General features: G+C 46.2%; 1 protein-coding gene across 3 annotated transcripts in view; it reads right to left on the bottom strand.

The window, feature by feature from the left end:
- The window catches only part of LOC146871775 (striatin-interacting protein 1), a 513,622-nt gene that overhangs the window by 424,429 nt on the left and 68,973 nt on the right, over positions 1 to 20,220 (bottom strand). For all 3 annotated transcript variants that reach the window (XM_085651361.1, XM_085651345.1, XM_085651354.1), the window contains exons 4-5: positions 19,422 to 19,556; positions 17,607 to 17,727 (exon numbers count right to left, since the gene is read on the bottom strand). In XM_085651361.1, the coding sequence (XP_085507487.1) occupies positions 17,607 to 17,727; positions 19,422 to 19,556 (256 nt within the window). The remainder of the gene's footprint in view (positions 1 to 17,606; positions 17,728 to 19,421; positions 19,557 to 20,220) is intronic.

Raw genomic sequence — 20,220 nt, 5'->3', positions numbered from 1 at the left:
GCAATTTATAAAGAGAAAAAGCATGTAAAGCAATAACATTAAAATGAAAGCAAATCATTGTTGTAAAACATTGCATTGTTATACCAAAAGATAAACATCTTACATGTTAAAAGTTTGAAAAAGGTACCTGAAAACATCTCAAAGAAATAGATGTCGCAGGACAGCTTGTCCGACTGCTGCATCGTCTCGATGCGTAGATTGGAGGCAGTAATGTCTCGTAAAAGTGTGGACATTTTTCCATGTCGCAGCACGGCAGATATTCTCCAGAGTCACTCCAGCAAACAATGCTGTAGACGCTGCTATAGTCCTTGTGGAATGGGCCTTGGGTTTTCGTAAAAATGGCCTGTGAGCTTTGTCATGGCAGAAAAGGTTTGTAGATGCTATCCATCTGGCAATGGTGGATTTTGTCACCGCTCTTTCCAGGGTAGTTTGGCCATAAGCCACGAACAATTGGTCGGACTTTCTAAGGTTCTTTGTTTTTTGAAGATAGAATTTGAGACATCTTTTGATATCGAGAGAATGTAAGGCTCGTTCCACTGGAGTAGACAGATTAGGAAAGAAAGTTTTTAACCTCACTGGTTCATTAAGATGAAAATGTGACGGCACCTTAGGGATAAATGTTGGATTAGTTCGGAGGTGCACGTAATCTTGAGTGAAGTGTAGAAAAGGTTCCTTTATAGTAAATGCCTGAATTTCACTTACTCGACGAGCTGATGTAAAAGCCAGAAGTAAAGCAACCTTCCAGGTAAGGAATTTGAGGTCAGCCTTGTGGATAGGCTCGAATGGATGCTTCATTAATTGCATTAAGACTGTGTTGAGTTCCCATTCCGGTGGCGGAAGCTTGACCGGAGGAAACTCCCGGAAGAGTCCTTTCATAAACTGCTTAACTAAAGAGGATGAACAAAGGGAAGGGCCATGAGCACCCTTTCTGAATCTGGAAAGTGCAGCCAAGTGGACTTTGACTGAAGGGAAAGAAAGTCCAGATCTTGCCAGGTGTAACAAATAAGGGAGGACCTGTTCTGCAGGAGCGTCCACCGGGTGCACCTGGTTTGTTTCACACCAACAGCAAAATAGTTTCCATTTTAGACGGTAAGTTTTTATCGTGCTGTGAGCTCATGATTTTGTTAATATATCCCTACAGTCTTGAGGGATATTTAGGTCCTTGAATTCTAAGAAGTCAAGAGCCATGCGTGTAAATGTAGGGATTGAGGGTCTGGATGGAGAACCTGACCTCTGTTCCTTGACAGCATTGTGGGCGTCGGGAGAAGACGAATCGGCTGGTCCTGAGATAGTAATAGAAGCTCCTGAAACCAGTATTGGCGTGGCCATCTGGGTGCAATCAAGATGAGACGACAACCCTCCAACTTCATTTTGCGTATGACCCTCGGTATTAGAGGTATCGGGGGAAAAGCGTAAGCACAAATCCCTGACCATCGCATGGACAGGGCATTCCCCCTTGACCCCTGTTGAGGGTATCTGCTGGCATAAAAGCGGCATTTCTTGTTCTCTTTTGTGGCGAACAAATCCAGTGACGGTGTTCCCCAAGCTCTGAATACTCTGAGCACTTGAGCTTGCTCCAGCTCCCATTCGTGGCAATCCGATTGGGATCTGCTGAGCGTGTCCGCTAATGTATTGCAGAGACCTCCGACATGCTCTGCTCTGAGGGATATGTTGTGGAGTGTGACCCATTCCCACAACTCCTGAGCCTCTGTGGACAGAGTTGCTGATCTTGTTCCTCCTTGTTTGTTCACGTAAAACATGCTGGTGGTATTGTCGGTCCGAACCAGAACCGAAGAACCTGCAATCCTTGGAAGGAAAGCTTGAAGAGACAGGAAAATTGCTCGCAATTCCAGACTGTTGATGTGTTTGTTCTTGTACTCTGGAGACCACTTCCCCTGTATCTGTAAGTCTTGGAGATGACCTCCCCATCCTTCCATGGAAGCATCCGTAGTGAGTACAAAGTAGGGAATCTTCTGTATGAAAGTGAGCCCTTCTGCTAAGTTGGGTATGTGGGACCACCAACTTAGAGCGCTCTTCATGCCTGAAGTGACTTTGAGGATGTCGTCGAAGGAACCCGTCGCCTGCTGCCACTTAAGGTGTAATTCCTCCTGCAAGGGTCGCATCCGGAGCCGAGCCAGAGGGACGAGGTGTATTGCAGAGGAGCACATCCCTAGGAGCGACGCGAACATCCGGACAGAAACTGACTTTCTTTTGGAAATCAGGATTGCTAACTTTTGAAGACGAACCTGCCGTTCGTGAGATAAGAATGCTTTGCAGCAGACGGTGTCTAGTAAAGCTCCCAGAAAAGGAAGTATCTGGCTTGGATGTAATTGAGGTTTGCTCCTGTTCACCGTAAGCCCCAGAGAGTGGAACAGACGAAGAGATGTTGTCACGGCAGCCTTGACTGAGCTTTCCGAAGGACCTTTTATCAACCAGTCGTCTAAATACGGGAAGACTTGGATTCCTTGGGATCGTAACGCTGCTGCCACCGGGGCTAGGCACTTCGTAAATATCCTTGGTGCAGATTTTAGCCCAAACGGGAGCACTTTGAACTGGTAATGGGCGCCTGCCACTGTGAAGCGAAGATACTTGCGATGCTTCGGATGTATTGGGATGTGAAAGTAAGCGTCTTCCATATCTAAAGAAGCTAGAAAATCTTCCTCGTTGAGGTAACCTAGAATTTCTTGCAGAGTGACCATGCGAAATCCCTGCTTTTTGAGGAATCTGTTCAGATTGCGAAGGTCTAAGATCGGACGCCACTCCCCTGATTTCTTCTTGATGAGAAAAAACGGGAATAGAAACCCGTCCCTTTTTGAAATGTAGGAACCTTCTCGATTGCATTCTTGAGGAGCATCTTTAAAGCTTCTTTGAATAGTAAGTGAAGACGAGGGGGAGGAGGTCCCTTGGGTCGTGTGTTGGGTGGCTTGGTGACAAACTCTAAGGTATGACCGTTGAGAACCAGGTCCAGAACCCACTGGTCTGACGTAATCTCCTGCCACTTGTTCACAAAAGTTGAAATTTTCGCACCCACAGGGAGGGAAAAGGGGGTGGAAGGCGCCCTGCAGAAATCATTGCTTTCTTGTGGTGTCTCTTCCCCGATTCTGCGATCTTTTTCGTCCGCCTTGACGAGAGAAACCAGATGTGTTGGTTTGTCTGTAGGAAGATTGATATGACTGTCGATACTGAGGCTGGTACCTATTCTGTTGGGTGTGATAACCTCCTCTGGATGAAAATCCACGGCCTCGTGCGCCTCTGAAGGTACCTCGTTTGTACTGCAAGGAGCCCAATGATCTTGCGGTATCAGTATCGGTCTTTATTGCTTGGAGTGCGTCATCTATATGCTTTCCAAACAATGACTCGCCATCATAGGCCATATCCAATATTTTTGTTTGGACTTCTGGTCTGAACGTGGTAGCCTTAAGCCAACCCTGGCGTCTAAGAACAGCTGCACCAGCCAACTGACGGAAATTAGTATTTACAATATCCAGAGCGCAGTCGATAAGTCTCTGATGCTGCACGCTCACCCTCCAACAAAATCTTCCGAGCATCTGGTCTGTTGTCCTCTGGGATGAGATCAATAAAGCTTGTCATTTCTGACCACATCTGGCGGTCATAACGCCCTATTATGGCCAACGAGTTGGCTGCCCTGATGGATGCAGCTGCCATCGTTGAAAATTTTTTGCCAATCAAATCCTTCCCTATCCGGCGGTGTAGTGACAGTTGCTGCCGGATTTTTTTGATTTTTGTTGGGCTGCCTGTGAGATAACCGAATCTGGCCGAGGTTGGCCAATGAGACAGGAAGGACTGTCGGCAGGAGCACGGTATTTTTTATCAATCCGTGGAAGCACCGCTGGCACTGATGCTGGGTTTTTCATAATCTTAACTCCTTCCTTCCAAGTGTAGTCAATGATAGGGATAGCCCTCGTAACCTTCCTTGACTCCTCTTTAAAATCATGAAGAAAACAGTCAGACTGTTCAATGGTAACCGGCAAGTGGAACCTGGTCGCAGCGCGCTGCATTAGGTTATGGAATCCCCCTATATCCTCTGGGGGCGAATCAGATGGTAGAGGGATGGGTGGCGAAGGCATAGGGATGATATAAGAATCACAAGGGTCTGCTGGGTCTGGTAGCTCGCCCTCTTCGAATTCCTCTTCAGAGGTTGAATCTTGACCCTGACACGGGTCCTGTGGAGGGTCAGGCAGTTGAGGCGTTGGGGCTGGATCCTCAGGCAAAGGCAATGGGTCCGGCTGCGGCGCAGTCCGCGGAACCTGTGGAGTGGCTGGCTGCGATGGAAAACGCTGCTTATAATCTGCAAGCATTGCTTGCAAGTCCTGAATTAAAGTCGGAGGCAGATGTGACATCTCACTCTGACGAGGTTGTCTGTAGGAAGGTCTATGATGCAGAATGACTATATCTTCCTGATAGTAATGCCCCTGATAATTGTCCTCCTCTTCTTCATCATCGTCATCTTGACACTTGATGTGCAGTTCAGAAGGATGGCGAGCGATCCCAAAGGGCCCTTCATCCTCGTCATCCTCATAATCCTCATCCTCACCCTGCACATATGTTTCTAGGAGATGTGAGGGGGTAAGCGGTGATATATCACTACATTCCGGTCGTTGAAAAGTCTTTAGCTGAAAAACTCCTGGTGGAAATAGGAGTGGAATGAGCGGGCGCCATTACAAGAGTCTGAGGCTGAACCGGTAAATCTCCAGGCGATGTTAGTAGATTTTTAGTGTCCATCGTCGACGAGGTCGTCGTCGACGGGGCTATCGGTGACGGACTTGTAGATTGGATCGTCGTCGACTGAGTCGTCTTCGTCGACGGGGTCGTCGTCGTCGACTAGCTCGACGTCGACGGGGTCTTCGTCGACTAGCTCGACGTCGACGGGGTCTTCGTCGACTAGCTCGACGTCGACGGGGTCTTCGTCGACTAGCTCGACGTCGACGGGGTCTTCGTCGACTAGCTCGACGTCGACGGGGTCGTGGTCGACGAGCTCGAGGTCGACGGGGTCGTGGTCGACGAGCTCGACGTCGACGGGGTCTTCGTCAACGAGCTCGACGTCGACGAGCTCGACGTCGACGGGGTCTTCGTCGACGAGCTCGACGTCGACGGGGTCGTCGTCGACGAGCTCGACGTCGACGGGGTCGTCGTCGACGAGCTCGACGTCGACGGGACCTTCGACGACGAGATCTTCGTCGACGCTTCTCTTTTCGACAATGAAAGGCTCGTCGTCAATGCTGGCTTCGTCGACGACGGGCTTTTTTGAGAGGATAGTAATCCTCGTAGACAGAATAGGTGAGGTAATGGCCGTCGTCGAGATGGTTTCAGTCAATGAAGGAGCAGATGAGGTGACAGAAATCGCAGGTGGAGAGAAAGCCAGAGATTTTGAAAGGCTTTTACTCACAGTTTGCGTCGTAGCCTTGACTGTAGAATGCTGAGGAGAGTGCGCTGATTCAGAGGAAATTTTGGGACTTCTCTCAACAGAACCAGAAGTAGAATGGTGAGATTTCTGGCGCTTCTTCCCCTCACTGGAAGAGCTGTCCAGTGATCTAGCTCTCTTGCTAGAAGTAGAGGCTCTGTCATCCTCCTCAGCTGAAGAGGATTTGAGCCACAAAAGCACTCTCGCCTCCCTATCCCTAAGAGTCTTGGTAGGGAAGGTGAGGCAAATCTTGCAATCTCTTGCCTCATGTTTAGGATAGAGGCAGTAGATGCAGTCCAAATGTTGATCATCAACATGGACCCTCTTCTTGGCGCAGGTCCTGCAGGATTTAAACAAGGCCTTCTTCTCAGACATGCTGTAGCAAGTTGAAAACTGAGAGGCACTAAGGGAGACTCCCTTCCACACGAGGTGCGGTGAAAATCTGAGGAGAACTGGCTCTGCTGAGAGGGTTCTAGAAGGGTGCTGGTGTCTGATTGGTTGTTACCAAATTCTTGGTTTCTTTTGCATAATGAGGTAGATAGGCTACTAAGATCTAGGCTTTAGGCCTTTTCATTGGGCCTACTACTACTACTAATGTTTTGGCACTACTTTTTTATTTACCGGGGACTCCCGCCTCGGCGACGGGGAATGATTCAGGCATGAGAATCTATGAAAGATACCCCAATACTGGATAATCTGTCATAGCGCACAATGTATTGCATATTATATTTCACGCCCCGGTTCATCTTATATCACACTTTTTGGTGCATAGTTTATACCATATACTATATCTTTTCATTTTCAATCGTGCTCTCAGGACTATGTTCTATGTAACACTGCGTCCACCTACCCTTTTCATGGGCATTACATTTTGCGATGGGGGGTGGAGGGTCAGGGGGTGTTTCTGCCAAGTGAGCCCAGAGTCACAGTCACAAACGTCCTCTTCTTCCTGAATAAAAGTGAGATTATGCTGCATACTTGTTCATATTTTAAGTAGTTCGCACAGACACACATTTTAAAAACAATAAAGTTTCTAATACCCACATTCTCTGAGCAGTTAGCTTGCTGCCCCATCCCCTCCTCCCTATCCTCTGCTGTCTAAATCCATGGACTAGCCTCCTCCCTCCTGCCATGCATGGTCTGATGTGCTGCCACTGCCCTCCATTTAGCATGATGTACCAGTCCACTCCTCCTGCCCTCCATTGCCCAATTCTATGGCCCATCATTGACCTCCTGCTTAGCCTCTGTGCTTAGCTTGCTGCCCCTATTCTCCTTCCCCCTGCCCTCCGATGTCTTTGTGCATGCCCCTGCTCCATCCTTTTTGCCCACCGTGTTCCATGGACCTGCCACTCCTATCTACTCTGAGTGTTCTGTTGAGCTGCCACTCCCCTCCCTCCTGCCTAGCATTGTCAGATGACTGTAATCTGTCCCTGCCACCTCCACCCTGCCTGTCCACATACCATGCCCCTATCGCCTTCCTCCTGTCCTCCATGGTCCATTTTACTTCCACACCCTTCTGCCCTCCCTGGTCTGTTGTGCTGCAACTGCTCCTCCTGCCGGCCCCGCGCGGTCTGTTGTGAGGCGCCGGCCCCGCGCGGTCTGTTGTGAGGCGCCCCCCCCCCCCCCCCCCCCCCCCTTCCCCTGAACTCTCTTGTCTGTGCCCAGGTCCTGACCCTCCCTTCTATCCTCCATGGTCCTTTGTGCATGCCCCTGCACCCTCCTTCTTGCCCATCATAGCCATTGTGCTGCCACTAACCCTCCCGCTTGCCATGCATGGTCTTCTGTGCTGCCATGGCCCCTCCCACCTTCCCTGTGTGGTCAGCTAGCTGCCCCTGACCCCCTCTCACCTTCCCTCCATGGTCTGTGTGTATGCCATCATAGTCTCACTGTTGTTCGCCATGGTGTGTCTCGTTTCTAGTGCCCATCCTGCCTAATCTCCATGGTCATCTTGCTGCTCCTGCCCTACCCCCTTGCCCACAGCACTCTGTTTCCATGTACAGACCCCTATTCCCTCCCTCCTGGCTTGTCTGTTCCATTGTAATGCACCTGATCCGTCCCTCCTGCCCTTTATGGTCTGTTATGCTGCAGCTTTATCTCCTGTCTGTCCATTATGGTCAGCTAGCTACCATTGCCTCTTTCCCTCTGTTCTCTGTTGTCCATGTGCATGGTCCTGTCCCCTCCCTATTGCTTTCTATGGATTGTTGTGCTGCACTCCCGTCCTGCATGCCCTGTGTGGTGTATTGTGCTGCTGCAAACCCTGATGCCTGCCCTGTAGGGTCAGTTTGGTGCACCTCTCCATGTCCCTCCTGTCATCTGTTATCCGAGTCCATGTCCCTACCCCAATTCCTCCTGCCTACCATGATCCAATGTACCATACTTGTGAACATTTTGAACTTGGTAAGAGGGAGATTTTGAAAAAAAACTGGAGTATTGATTTTCCCCTTTGAGTTACATTGAAAAAGAGGAGATTGTAGACAGGAGACAGATCAAATAAAGCCCATTTGAGCTTAAAAACATTGGACGTTTCCTGGCTGAAACGGGTCTGTTGGAATGTATGGTTGTACTACCACTGCTTCTTCCTTCTGCCCACAATGGTCTATTATATTGCCACAGCCTCTCTTGCCTGTCCTGTATTGTTGGTTTGTTGCCCCTGCCCCCCTTTCCACTGCCCCCCATAGTCTGTTGTGCTGCCACTGCCCTTCCTGCCTGCCCAATGTGGTCAAATTGTTGCCTCTGCACTCTCCTACCTGCCTTCAATTTTCAGAGTCGTTGCCCCTGGCCTCTGCCTCTCAACAGTATCCCAATGAACAACTAGATTGCTAACATTCTATATTTATTACAAAAGTGTGGAACGCCTGACGTCATCTTGATGTAATCAAAACTGTAATACCTAGAGCATTTCCTTTAGAAATTACATCTATGAGAGGGTCTTATTTGAATCAAAATTATGGTTAGTGCTCTAAAAAACTAAAATGAGGACATATTGTCTGAGTTTTCAAATAGCGACAAAGAACTTTTAAATTATTTGTAATCTTTATGTTTTTGTATCCAGTTGACCACTTGATTACATGTTGCACCTAGGGGAGAGGATGTGGTGTTACTTCCAGAGCTGCAGACTTTGCAACTGGGGAACCAGGTTGGAGTTTCTGCTTCAGCTCACCATTCTGTGATTCTGGTCAAATCACTTAATCTCCCCATGTCTACAACCAAAATGAATTTGATCTTGTGTGATGTAACCAATGCTCATGTAAAGCACTCCAATACCTGACAAGACAAATGCTTTCAGTTTTTTACTTTGGTTCCATCAAGAAGTCATTCAGATGTGTCACACATTTGCCATAAATTCTGAATGTTAGCACTCTAGTTGCTCATTAGATCACTGTAGTAAAGCTACTGCTCACCAGGAAAGTCTGCTCCTGGTATTCAAAGTGCATGTTCCAGTCTGTATGTCAGAATTTTTTTATGAAATAGAAGAGGATTTGAGAAGTCAAAATGTGCCCTAATTTTTCTTTCTGCAGCACTAATCATAATTTCTATGGCAAAATGAACCCCCTCATTTTGTTCCTTTGTAAATTAAATGTTTTAAGTGTTACCACTTTATTCCAATCAAGATGGCTTCAGGTGTGCCATACTTTTTTCATAAGTAAGACTGTTAGCGCTCTAGTTGTTAGTTAGAACACTCTGGGACATTCTGTCATTGGGCTACACTTGGGCTACATCTGGGTGATATTTGGGCTACATTTGGGCTCTTTTCTCTCTGGTGGCCATCTTGGGAGATTTATTTGTTATGAAGTTTCCTAATTTCCTCATTTACTACAGTCTCCTCAGTAGGAAATACTTTCAGTTTTTTACTTTGATTCCATCAAGAAGGCATTCAGATGTGTCACACATTTGCCATAAATTCAGAATGTCAGCACTCTAGTTGCTCATTAGATCACTGTAGTAAAGCTACTGCTCACCAGGGAAGTCTGCTGCTGGAATTGAAAGTGCATGTTTCAGTCTGCATGTCAGAATGTTTTAATGAAATAGAAGAGGATTTGAGAAGTCACTCAAAATGTGCCCTAATTTTTCTTTCTGCAGCACTAATCATACTTTCTATGGCAAAATGAACCCCCTCATTTTGTTCCTTTTTAAATTAAATGTTTTAAGAGTTACCACTTTATTCCAATCAAGATGGCTTCAGGTGTGCAATACGTTTGTCATAAGTAGGACTGTTAGTGCTCTAGTTGTTCTTTAGAACACTCTGGGAAGCTGCAGTAGAACACAAAGGAATCAACTGACAGTCTCTGCCCTTGTTGGATGTACATGTTTTACTGAGAATGTCAGACTTCATTCTCACATGACTGAGAAAGATAATGTGAATTTACAGAAAATATGCTCTGTTTAGCTTATAGATCACCTTCCAAACCTCTGTGGGAAAAGCATGAGAAAATAGTTCTCTCTCAAACATGATTCATGATATCACAGCAGAAGGCTTTTTCACATGGTAAAATCACCTTAGAACACTACAATTCCTAAAATGAGTATGGTACCATCAACAAATGATTTATAATGTAACTAAAGTCTTAAAACCTTCTATTAACTGCAATGTTTTTTAATGAGGTGCTATCATGTATATTGGTCCCAAGATGGCTGCCAACACTTCTTGGATGAAGTGCTGACAGCCAATCAGATCTCACGATGAGATGTGTGGTTAGGCTCCGCCCAGATATATATGTGATTTTACTTTTGATTTTCTCAGGAACTACTGAACGGATTTACACCATTTAAGCAAAAGGCACGAGTCTGAACTGAGGACCCCCTTTTTTTCTCGGCCCCCGCTTGACGAATCACTGTGAAATTTTCAGGATAGGAGCAGACCGGAGCTGGCCAAAAGATTGGAAAATTTCACGAAGATTAGTCAATCGGCGCCAACGTTATTCCAAATAGAATGTTGCGGATTTCCTATGGAAAATAGGTCCCATCTATAACTACCTACTGACGACTGCCAGTAGGTAATAGCCAGGAGCAGAAAGTTCACATGCCTGTGCCTCTGTTGTGGGTACTCCAGGTTGGTAACAACCCTGCTGTGTGGAACATCACACTGCTCAAAGGTTGCATTCAAAGAACAGCCCGGAAAGGAGAAACGTTGCAAACCAGTTCTGAAAGTGCACACTGAGAATCCACATCTCCTATCTGCTTTGACTGTATAAAAGGGGTAGCCATTGGCCCACTTGTTGTTACTGTTTTAAGGTCTATTTGACCAGGAAAGGGAGTGCTCAGCAGAGCCTTTTGTGCAATCAGAACCGGTGCCTGTTGGACTGCGAGTTTCTCAGAAGTAAAGGGACATTACTTGAAGTCTTGCTGGAAGAAGCTGTTACTCTGGCCTGAAGCAGCTAGAAGCCAGCCTGCCTACTGATGGGGAGAAGGAGCATGCAAACCCTCCGGTAGGTAAAACTGTCCAGGGAATGCCGAAAGCAGCAAGACACCCATGCTGAGGGGGTATACCAAGAGAAGCAAGACTCTCCACAATCACAGTTCCAAGTGGGAATCGTGGATCAGTGACCAAATTTGCTGTTGTGCATGAGGGACAATGGCCAACCTTGCTGCCGTAACAAAGAACTGTACCTGAGCCTTAATTCATGGCACAAAAACATTAACTTTGAAGGTATCTGCCTAGACTCACAAACGGAGGGAATTCCGGGTAAAGAGAGGGCAGTCGCTATCCCAAGACGCAGTCATCCAAGCATCAGCATGTTTTATTGTACTTGCTAATATTACTTCTCAGGTATTCTATTTTAAGTGTGTGTATTAAAGTTCTTTTCTAAGTAAAGCACAGGGTTGGACAATCACTTATTGTGCTGCGAGATGTGCTTGAGCATCCCTTGAGGAGCCTACTTGCCTGAGAAGCCTTTGACTGCTTGCCATTGCAACCTTTTCTTTCACATTTTTGGGAGAGCTCGGCAGCGGTCATTTGCTTTTGGGTGCTCCATTTTAAAACAAGCATTTGCAATGCAATAGGTCTCGCATTTGTGAGAGTTTAAGCTATTGGCATTGTAAATGACAATGCATTTAATTTATCTGTGTTGATAATTAACACATAAATAAAAAGGCATTGTCATTTACAATGCCAAAAGCTCAAACTCTTGTAAATGCGAGACCTATTTAATTTCAAAGAAGCAGCCGCCATTGTACCGGTGTGCTTGGGAAGTGAAAGTGCGCATGGCGCGCTGAATAGTGCAGGAAAGCATGTCGTACCTGCAGTAGGAGAAAATAATTAATGAAAATAGTGCTTACAGACATATCGTGTAACAACAGAAGTAAAAGGGACAATCCTCATGGGAGGTTACAAAGGAAGACAAGGCGGTACTAAGGCAGGACTAACAAGCCAATTAACGAATCAGAAGCCAGAATTTACAAAGGACAATGACACAAGCCAATGACAAATATGGGCGGAGAGTGGGAGGAGTTTCAAGTCAATACTTGAATACAGCATGTCACGCAGAGCAGCGCATGCGCTGCCCAGGCTTGACCTAAAAACGGCCCCATCGGTCCAAAAAAAGCCCTCACCCTTCCGGCCCATCGGGAAAATGCTCGGTGCCCGCCACAGCCAGTCTAACTCAGGCCCTACTGCTGATAAATCTTACAGTTCATAAAACCTGCATTTGAGGTAGTACAGTTCATTCAGACATGCACAATATTGAATAAACTCCCAAAGAAAACCAGATCTATCCAGAATCACTTGAATTTCAGAAAAGATATAAGGTCCTGTCTCTTCTTAGAGTTTAAAGCTCGGCTACCTCTAAGGGTACAGCCCTAACTGGGTGATATATGTTACTTGCGCTGCTAAACTCACACATCTATGCTTTCCACCATAAATGCGTAAAACGTGGTCAAACGCCATTGCGTCAAGCTTGGAGCACTCTCTGGGCATCACACACGCGCCACCACCAAGACTTGATGGCACAGCGACCATCACCTCATCTTATCCGAGAACCTCAGAAGAGGAAGCCCGATTAGTCTTCTGCAAGGCGCTTCAGGGGCCCGAAAAGAGGTATGATGACATGCTATAGAATCGATAAAACATTTTGCATTAGGCGCCTCGGTGCTGCCTCCTGAAGCCTTGACTACCCATCCCCTTGCTGATGACATTTGGTTTCAACAGACATGCACCTTTTCCTCGGGCAGGAATCGCTCTCCACCCTTTTCAACACCACGTGAAAGAGAAAAGCGAAGCGTATTTAGCGCAAAGATGACTGAATGGACCCAACGAAGTCAGAAGCACCAGAGCAGCATTTCTTATCACAACATTATGACAGTGCCAATCCGAACCCTGCAGTGTGAGGTTCATCCCTCCTGGAATCTCAAGTACAACCAATAAGTGCATAGCGTCAAGAGGCTTCTCGCTTCAAAGTGGGCGCTAACTGAACGATCTCATTTTCTGGGAAGGCGAGAGTAGCAACTACGCGTGCCCATACGCCCAGCCCCTATAATAAAACTATTCAAGTTCATTTAATTAATAAAAAAATCAAGAAAAAAAAAATAGCAGGTTATTATTTGCCAGGCTGGGTTGGAAGTAAGCGAGGGCTTGGAGTGCGGGTGTAATGGGAGACCGCCCCTGCCATCTCGCAGCAGCAACACGGCGCCTGCCGCTAATTGCCAGGGCGCGAGGCGGGCGATCAATGGACAGACACCGCCGCCGTGGCACCTCATTAACGGAGAGTCGAGAGGACAGCTAATGCAATTTACAAAAAGAGGCACTTTTCCGGCGGGTGCCCCCTCCCCGGCCTCCATGCGTGACGGCGGCGAGGAAGATGATGGCGGTGATTAATTTTATAAGTTTTAATGAATGGCTTGGAGAGGCCTGACCCCTCAGGGTGAGCGCGGCGCTGCGGGGACCACAGACGCACAGCAGTGAGGAGATTAATAAGAAAACACCCTCTATTTCCATCACACAGACATCCTGGGTGTCATTAGAAGAACAAGCCCGGCTTTTAAAGTGGTCCGGACGCAAGCGCCCGCCGCGCGAAAGTGAAAGCAAATTTAGCGCGCGCGCTTGGTGGGGGCGGGGGAGCGCATTCCAGGCGGGGGAGCGGACCCTTTGAAGTATGATGCTGAGGCTGCGACACGTGCACGTGCCAGTGGGCTGAAGCGCTTCCCCAAACGGATTGCATGGTGGCACGATGCACGCGATTGTGCGCGTGCTCGCCATGCAATCCACTTTTGGGAGCACTTTGAAATGCCCCTCTCACTAGAGTCTCGCATAGCGATTGCGTAAACGCAATAGCTAGGCGAGACCTAAAAAAGCACTTTCACACAAGTAAAAAATATTACTTAGTTTACTTTAATTTACTACTCCAAGTGGAAAGGTAAATGAAAATATGAACCTGGTGCAAGTGTTATTCTGTAGGTGCGTGAAGCAGAAGCATGCATACAAAATGATGAGGCAGCTAGCCGTGTCATCATGCAGACATCCATGCTCCTATCATACCACTTTGTTTTTCCTTTCGCTCGATACTGCATCACATGAGCAACAAACATTTGCAATGCAATCGGTCTCTCCTGGGTGCTGAAACATCTACTGTTCTTTAACATGGAGGGAAAATAAGCACCAAACACGCCAGGTATGTGAACACATTGAGAGAAATATTGCCTTTCAGTGTGAAATGGTATAGTCCAAAGCTCTGTTTTTAATATAAAATCAAGGCCTTCGGGGGTAATATAACAAAAATACAAGATTCGAAAATAATATTACCACACCCTTGTGATAGCCCGACCCACAATACTCTGGTGCAGTGGGAAAGGAAGAAAAATGTATTGTTGCTCGGGCTATCACAAGGGTAAAGGGTCCTATTCTGCACAGACTTCAGGAGAACTGACTACTTACTGCTACCTTATACAATGTTTCCCCTGAGCCTCGGGGTGACATCCTCCTGGACAAGTAGAAGATCTAGAGCAGAGGTCTTCAAACTGGGGGGCGGGCCCCCCTAGGAGGGCTTCAAGGGAACCCAGGGGGGGCACCAGGCTCTGGCCAAAAGAAGTATTGTGCTTACTTTTACGCTGTAAAAAATGAGTGCACCAAGAAGCTCTGTAATGAACCATCACTAGCATCTTTTGTTATTTATCTCCTGGCTGGGAGAAAGTGTCAAAAGAGGAAAGGGACACCAAATAGTCTTCAATAATCAAAAATTTCTGAGGGGGGCCCGATTACTTTTTTTTTCCACTGGGGGTGGGGGGGGGGGGGGTTCGGGGGCGTGGCATTAAAAAGTTTGAAGACCACTGGTCTAGAGGAGGAAAAGAAGAAAGAGGAAGTTCGCAGGAACACTGGTTTCAACTCTCATACCTCTAAAGAAAAAGGAAATTTTATAAAACTCAATAATATGCACAATCATTCAGAAACGTATTCAGCCTCCTCGCTTCTTTTTCTGCCCATCCTTCCCCTCCCATCCCTGCTCTGTCCGAGTTAGTATTGTGAACAGGGTCTAATTCTACTTATTCTTTAACAGCTAACGTATTTCACACAGCACACGCGCTTTCAGGGAATGTCATTGTATTTTCTGCAGAGGTTCGTACCCCTAGAGAGGATAGGAGCCACAGCATGCCCTATTCGCTACCGGAGGGGTGTTAAACCACTGCTGAGCCACACTGTCCAATGGACTGTTTGTGCGAAGTTTCAGAGGAGCCACTTTCGAGACAAACAGCCCTCTCTCTCTAGGCAACCCCCAGAGGAGGACATACTGACGTTCTCTCCTTTTCCCTTCCCCCAACTATGAAGGTTTTGACAAGGTACAAGTTCAAACATATGATCGCATTTTGTGTGGGAAATCTGTCCCAGTGCCAACATTTTTGTCTGTCCAAATCTAATAAAGCAAAAAAATAAGCTAAACCGTTAAAAGCATTATATTGAAAACATTGCATACGGTTTCTCAACTAAAATGCTATTATGCTGAATTATGAATTGCAAGCTAATTCCATATGCAATACACTTGTGAATAAAGAGCATCGGTTTATTGCTATATGAAATCTAAATACCGGGTCTTAAAATTAAATAAACATGATTTGTGATGCCCTTTAGCTAAGTAATGTGTGGAGACAATAAAGGCGGCTGCAATGCAAGTTATGGTAAACTGTCTGTCAGAAAGAACTCAGGGGGGCAGACTTACAAGTCCCTTGCGCCACTTTTGCGTCACTTTTCCCATGTTAAAAATAACGCAAAAGTGGCGCAAGGGCCTTGTAAATAAGCCCCAGGGCATTTAAATACGGAGCCTGTCAAAAAGGCGACACTGGCGTGAACCGATACACGTTTCTGAACTTGAACCAAATATGCTGTAACTAGGCGTAGAAATTGTACCCACTGCAAAATTAAAGCGTAGGGCCAAATGCACCTTTAAATTTGTAACTTGCAAACGGAACAAAAACCTAGGCAGACACTGAAAAGATCAATGTGAGTAAAGAGCAATTCTGCAAGTCAGTCACAGAGGGTGGCTGTAATCAAAGGAGATGCCAAGCCAGTCACCAAAAGCCCTGCACGTACACGTAAAGATGGCACGACCGTGGAACAAATATACTGTGCTGGCAGCAGGTTTAAACTCGCAATGCAGTAGGCAGGGGACCAGGGTAGCTGCTGCTTTAAAGGCGCTGGTTAGCCAGGTGTGTGACTTGCTACATGCCATAGCTCCTGCTAGGCATGGATGATACCAAAACTGATTTTCGTTTAAGCAACAGCCATACTGTTATTTTACCAATATGAATATATCAAAGCATTGCCAGGGAGTGAGACACCAAACGTGTCGTTTGAGACTACAGAGGTGCTTCCATGTGGAAATCTAATTTTGCATACAAAAGTAAAAGTGGAAACAAAAAACGAGGGCGAAGAATGAAAGCTACAGAAGTGATAGAGCCTTTGCCATGTAACAATGTGTAATACCCAAAACGTACTCATTTGTGATAATGCATTGGAGACACCCAGCATAAAACATGTGCTGCTGCCATGACGATATTTGAGGAATGTTTACAGAAAATCTGAAAAAACAGACAGCAAACACGCATAACATGTGTGCTGTTGCCACGGCGTGGGAGGCAAGAACAAATAAGCATGCTCTGCAGCCTTAACCAAAAGGCATCAAAGGGAGAAACTGTTAAAGAAAACCTGACAATGCAGACAGCAAACATGCAGAACCTGCGTACTACTGCCAGGATAATATTTGCCAAAGATGGCGTTGGAGGCAAAAATAAACATGCACGCTCTGCAGCCTTAACCAAAAGAAACAAGCGCACCCGTCATGGGACGGACAGAAGATGTGCATGTGGGGACTGCCTTTACTGGCAGCGAAAAAAAGTCCCCTGTGTATCACGCCGCCAGTAAAGCATCCAATCCCCGCATACACATCTTCGATCTAGTTTGTCTCCCCGCGTGCACGCTGGAATCGTATCGATTCCAAAAGGCCTCTCATGGCAGCGCATGCGCTGCTTTCGCCAGGCCAAGGCCTAAAAATCATTGGTAAAGCCAGTATGCCAAAAAGATGGGGACCACTTGGCTTTGCCAATGCTGGTTTTGAGCAGTCTTTAATTTGATCTCCGAATAAGAAAAGCAATGGAGCAGCAATGAAGCTCCTTGTAATTTTGAAATCTATAGTGATTTTTTTAAAAGTGTTTTAATAGAATGCATTTTGTAAAAAAAAAAAAAAAAATACAAACTATTGTCTCTAAATAGACATTGATATGGTCAGCGATATATATTTTTTCCTGGTGAGGAATCCCTCGAGAATCCACTTATGTGCTGAGACTGTGTATGGTTTATGAAGTTAATGAAAGGTCCGATGAGGGACAATTAGCTCATCCCAGAGGTTTATTTATGTACTCTGTGGTGCACTTACTTGGTTTTGGGTGTTCATTTCCACGAAAGAATCCAAAATTCAGGGCAGATCTAAAATACAAGAACCACCTTCCACATGTCCACAATACCCATCCCACAACGAGCCTGAAGTATATGCAAATTACCGCTCACACTCAAGCCCCCATTGCCAGCCAGCTACCCTTAAGAGAATCTTCCTTTCCTCTTCTCATTCAGCGCCTCTTCCAACTACCAACCTCTCGCCTGTGCCCTTTCCAGTTTCTCTCAGCACAGCAGTAGTGTTTTACCCTCTCCTCTTCCTCATATCAAATCCCCTTCATGCCAGAAGTATTAATGTGATCCATCACGTACTCAATCTCCATGTTCAGCAGTTCCACCAGAGCACTGAAAGTGCCAACCTCCAGCAGCAGGAAGATGTTGTATCTCATCCAGGACTGGACATCTGCCTCGGAGCTGCAATCCCCGAATGTGCCTGTAAGTGAGGTTATACACACTGTCAGGTAGCATCAAGCAAACTCACTGAAGGAGCTCCTAGGAAAGACATCCAAGCAAAAACACTGATAGAACAGTCTAACCAGGGTGATCAACTGCACAGTTCTTTCAAAGTGAGCCTGTCCATAGTGATTATGCACAGAACTAAATAAGCAAGTATACAGCACTGTCTCTGAACGTGCTCTGTAAGTACCACCATTATCAGAGACAACATCATTGCATAGTGAGTGCTCCTGATAAGGCAATTGCTACTGAGAGAGAGCTGGAGAGCACATTCTAGAATGTGAACGAGCCCAATGTCCACTGTAGCATTTGAGAGCATGCAGGGGACAATATGGTATATAATATCATACAAAGGGGGAAGGCAGCAGTTGAGAACTAAAAGAAGAGGCGGGGTTGCCATTACTCATTGCCCTGGTGGAGGAAGGAAACCGTCTGAGAACGGAGTTTTGCTGAATCCTGTTTCACTAGCACGGAACTGGACAGTGCTGGAAGGTCACGTGTCAAGTCGTTTCTTTGAGCAGCGTATTCTGCTTGGAAACTGGTGAAAGAAGACCAGGGAAGGACAGAGAATAACAAGTGTTAAGAGGTGGAGTTCACCCCTCTGGGTCATGTGGCATGAATGTGAGGATGGGGGAAGAGGTGGATGGTTAACCTTCTTTACAACCCTAAGGTTCTCCATGGTACAGAGAGAGAAGCGACAGTCACCTGGCCAGCAACCGAGGGTGTTGTGACCGGAAGTGAGCAGGTAAGAGAGCCAAACACAGGCTTTGCATGCAGCAAAGAGGAGATAGTCCAGTGGCAGTAAGTGGGAGATGTTTAAAGATAAAAGATTTTCAGGGTATGTGGAATTAATTAAATACCTTCAACCTTATCTTCTGATAAAATGGAAAGCAGCCGCAGTGATCTAAAAGCTGCAAGGCACAGCCCTGCAGAGGAATGGGAGCTATGTCCATGATTTTTTCCATTTATTTACAGGTAAGATGGGAATGTGACCAGAAAGGGCAGGGTTTGAGAGGAAATTATTTGATTTAATTCGAAGGGTAAGAGGTACTTGAGGAGTGCAACACAATAATGGGAACAGATTAGTTAAAACACCCAAATCAAGGGTAAAGAATGAACAATAATCAAAAAGTCTGTGACAGATGCAACACACTAAAAAGTGACAATGTTTTTCTTTGTCAATCAGTTTAGTGTGCAACAGAGACTACGGGTAGACACTGGTCACACGAGTGTGACTGTAGGAGGATGGGGCAGCACTGATGTACAAGAGTGGGTGGGAGGGTGGGAGAGAGGGTGGGAGCACTGATGCGTGCAAGAGCAACTGGGGAGATACCAGGACGTGAGCTCCTGTGCATTAGTGCATGAAAGATTGGCTAGAGACGCTTCCTCCTGTGGAAGGGTCACCAATTTATAGCATGAGCCCTTAAAGTGGGCACCATCTCAAATCAAGAGCAACCGAATGGAGTCTGTAGCAGTTTAGAGCGTCCAAAAAAAGCACCTGGGTATAGGTATGACATTCCAAGACAGCGAAAGTCACAGAGGAGGAACATGCTAAGAACAAAGAAGCCTTAGTTAGAATTTCCAAAGTACACTGTATCACAGTGAGGATTATCCTATAGATCAATAAAGGTCCACACAGAATTTGTTCCATGAAAAAAACAGGCTTCTGACCTTGGGCGACATAAAGAATGGCCCGAGCAATTTTCAGCCGCTTTTCCCTGGCAGTGACTTCTAAACCATCCAGTAAGCGCATGGCATGGGTCCGCTGTTCTGTAATCCTCAGCTCTGTCCATTTCTTGTCATGCACTAAAATAAAATACGAAAGGTGTAAATTAACAAAATAAAGTGGGGCAGAAGAGGTAAACGAAAGGGTTGAACCACAAAGAAAAGACAAGAGAGAAGGAGGCAAGTGTAAGATGGAGAACAATACTCCAGAGAAAAGAGAGGAAGAAAAAAGTGAAAACGTTGAACTCCAAGGAAGCATTGGAGAAGAAAAGAGAAGTGGTCATAAAGAGAAAACAATGACTTGAACAGAAAAACAACAGAAAGGAGAAGAACAAGAATATAAAGGGCAAAAGGTATAGGAGATAAAAGAACCTGAAGAATTGATTTTGGGCTTATTTGGGGAAGAGAGAAGTAATGGGAGACCCAACGAGGCATAAGTCACTGCAAACAGAGACTTAAGACTTAAAAAGTACCAGGGTGCAGGAAAAGATGGAATAAGCACATATGGATGGCATACACCCAATTCCTGGCTATAGGGAAAGAATGTGATGTAACCACAGGAGTATCACATTCCAAGTGGAACTGTAAGAAGAAGAAGGAGGGCTGTGCAAAGGTATGTCGTAATGGGTGTGGCTGAAGGTTTAGTGACGGGGGAGGAGTAAAGACTACATATAAGATTTCAAGATCCAAATGTAGCTGAAGAAGGGGTCTGGTGCTAGGAATACCAGGTTCCATGTGCAGCTGC

Source organism: Triturus cristatus, chromosome 1_1 (assembly GCF_964204655.1).
Source record: "Triturus cristatus chromosome 1_1, aTriCri1.1, whole genome shotgun sequence".
NCBI classification, from domain to species: domain Eukaryota; kingdom Metazoa; phylum Chordata; class Amphibia; order Caudata; family Salamandridae; genus Triturus; species Triturus cristatus.
The sequence above is the reverse complement of the archived record's forward strand: the minus strand, read 5'-3'. Positions and strand labels throughout refer to the sequence as shown.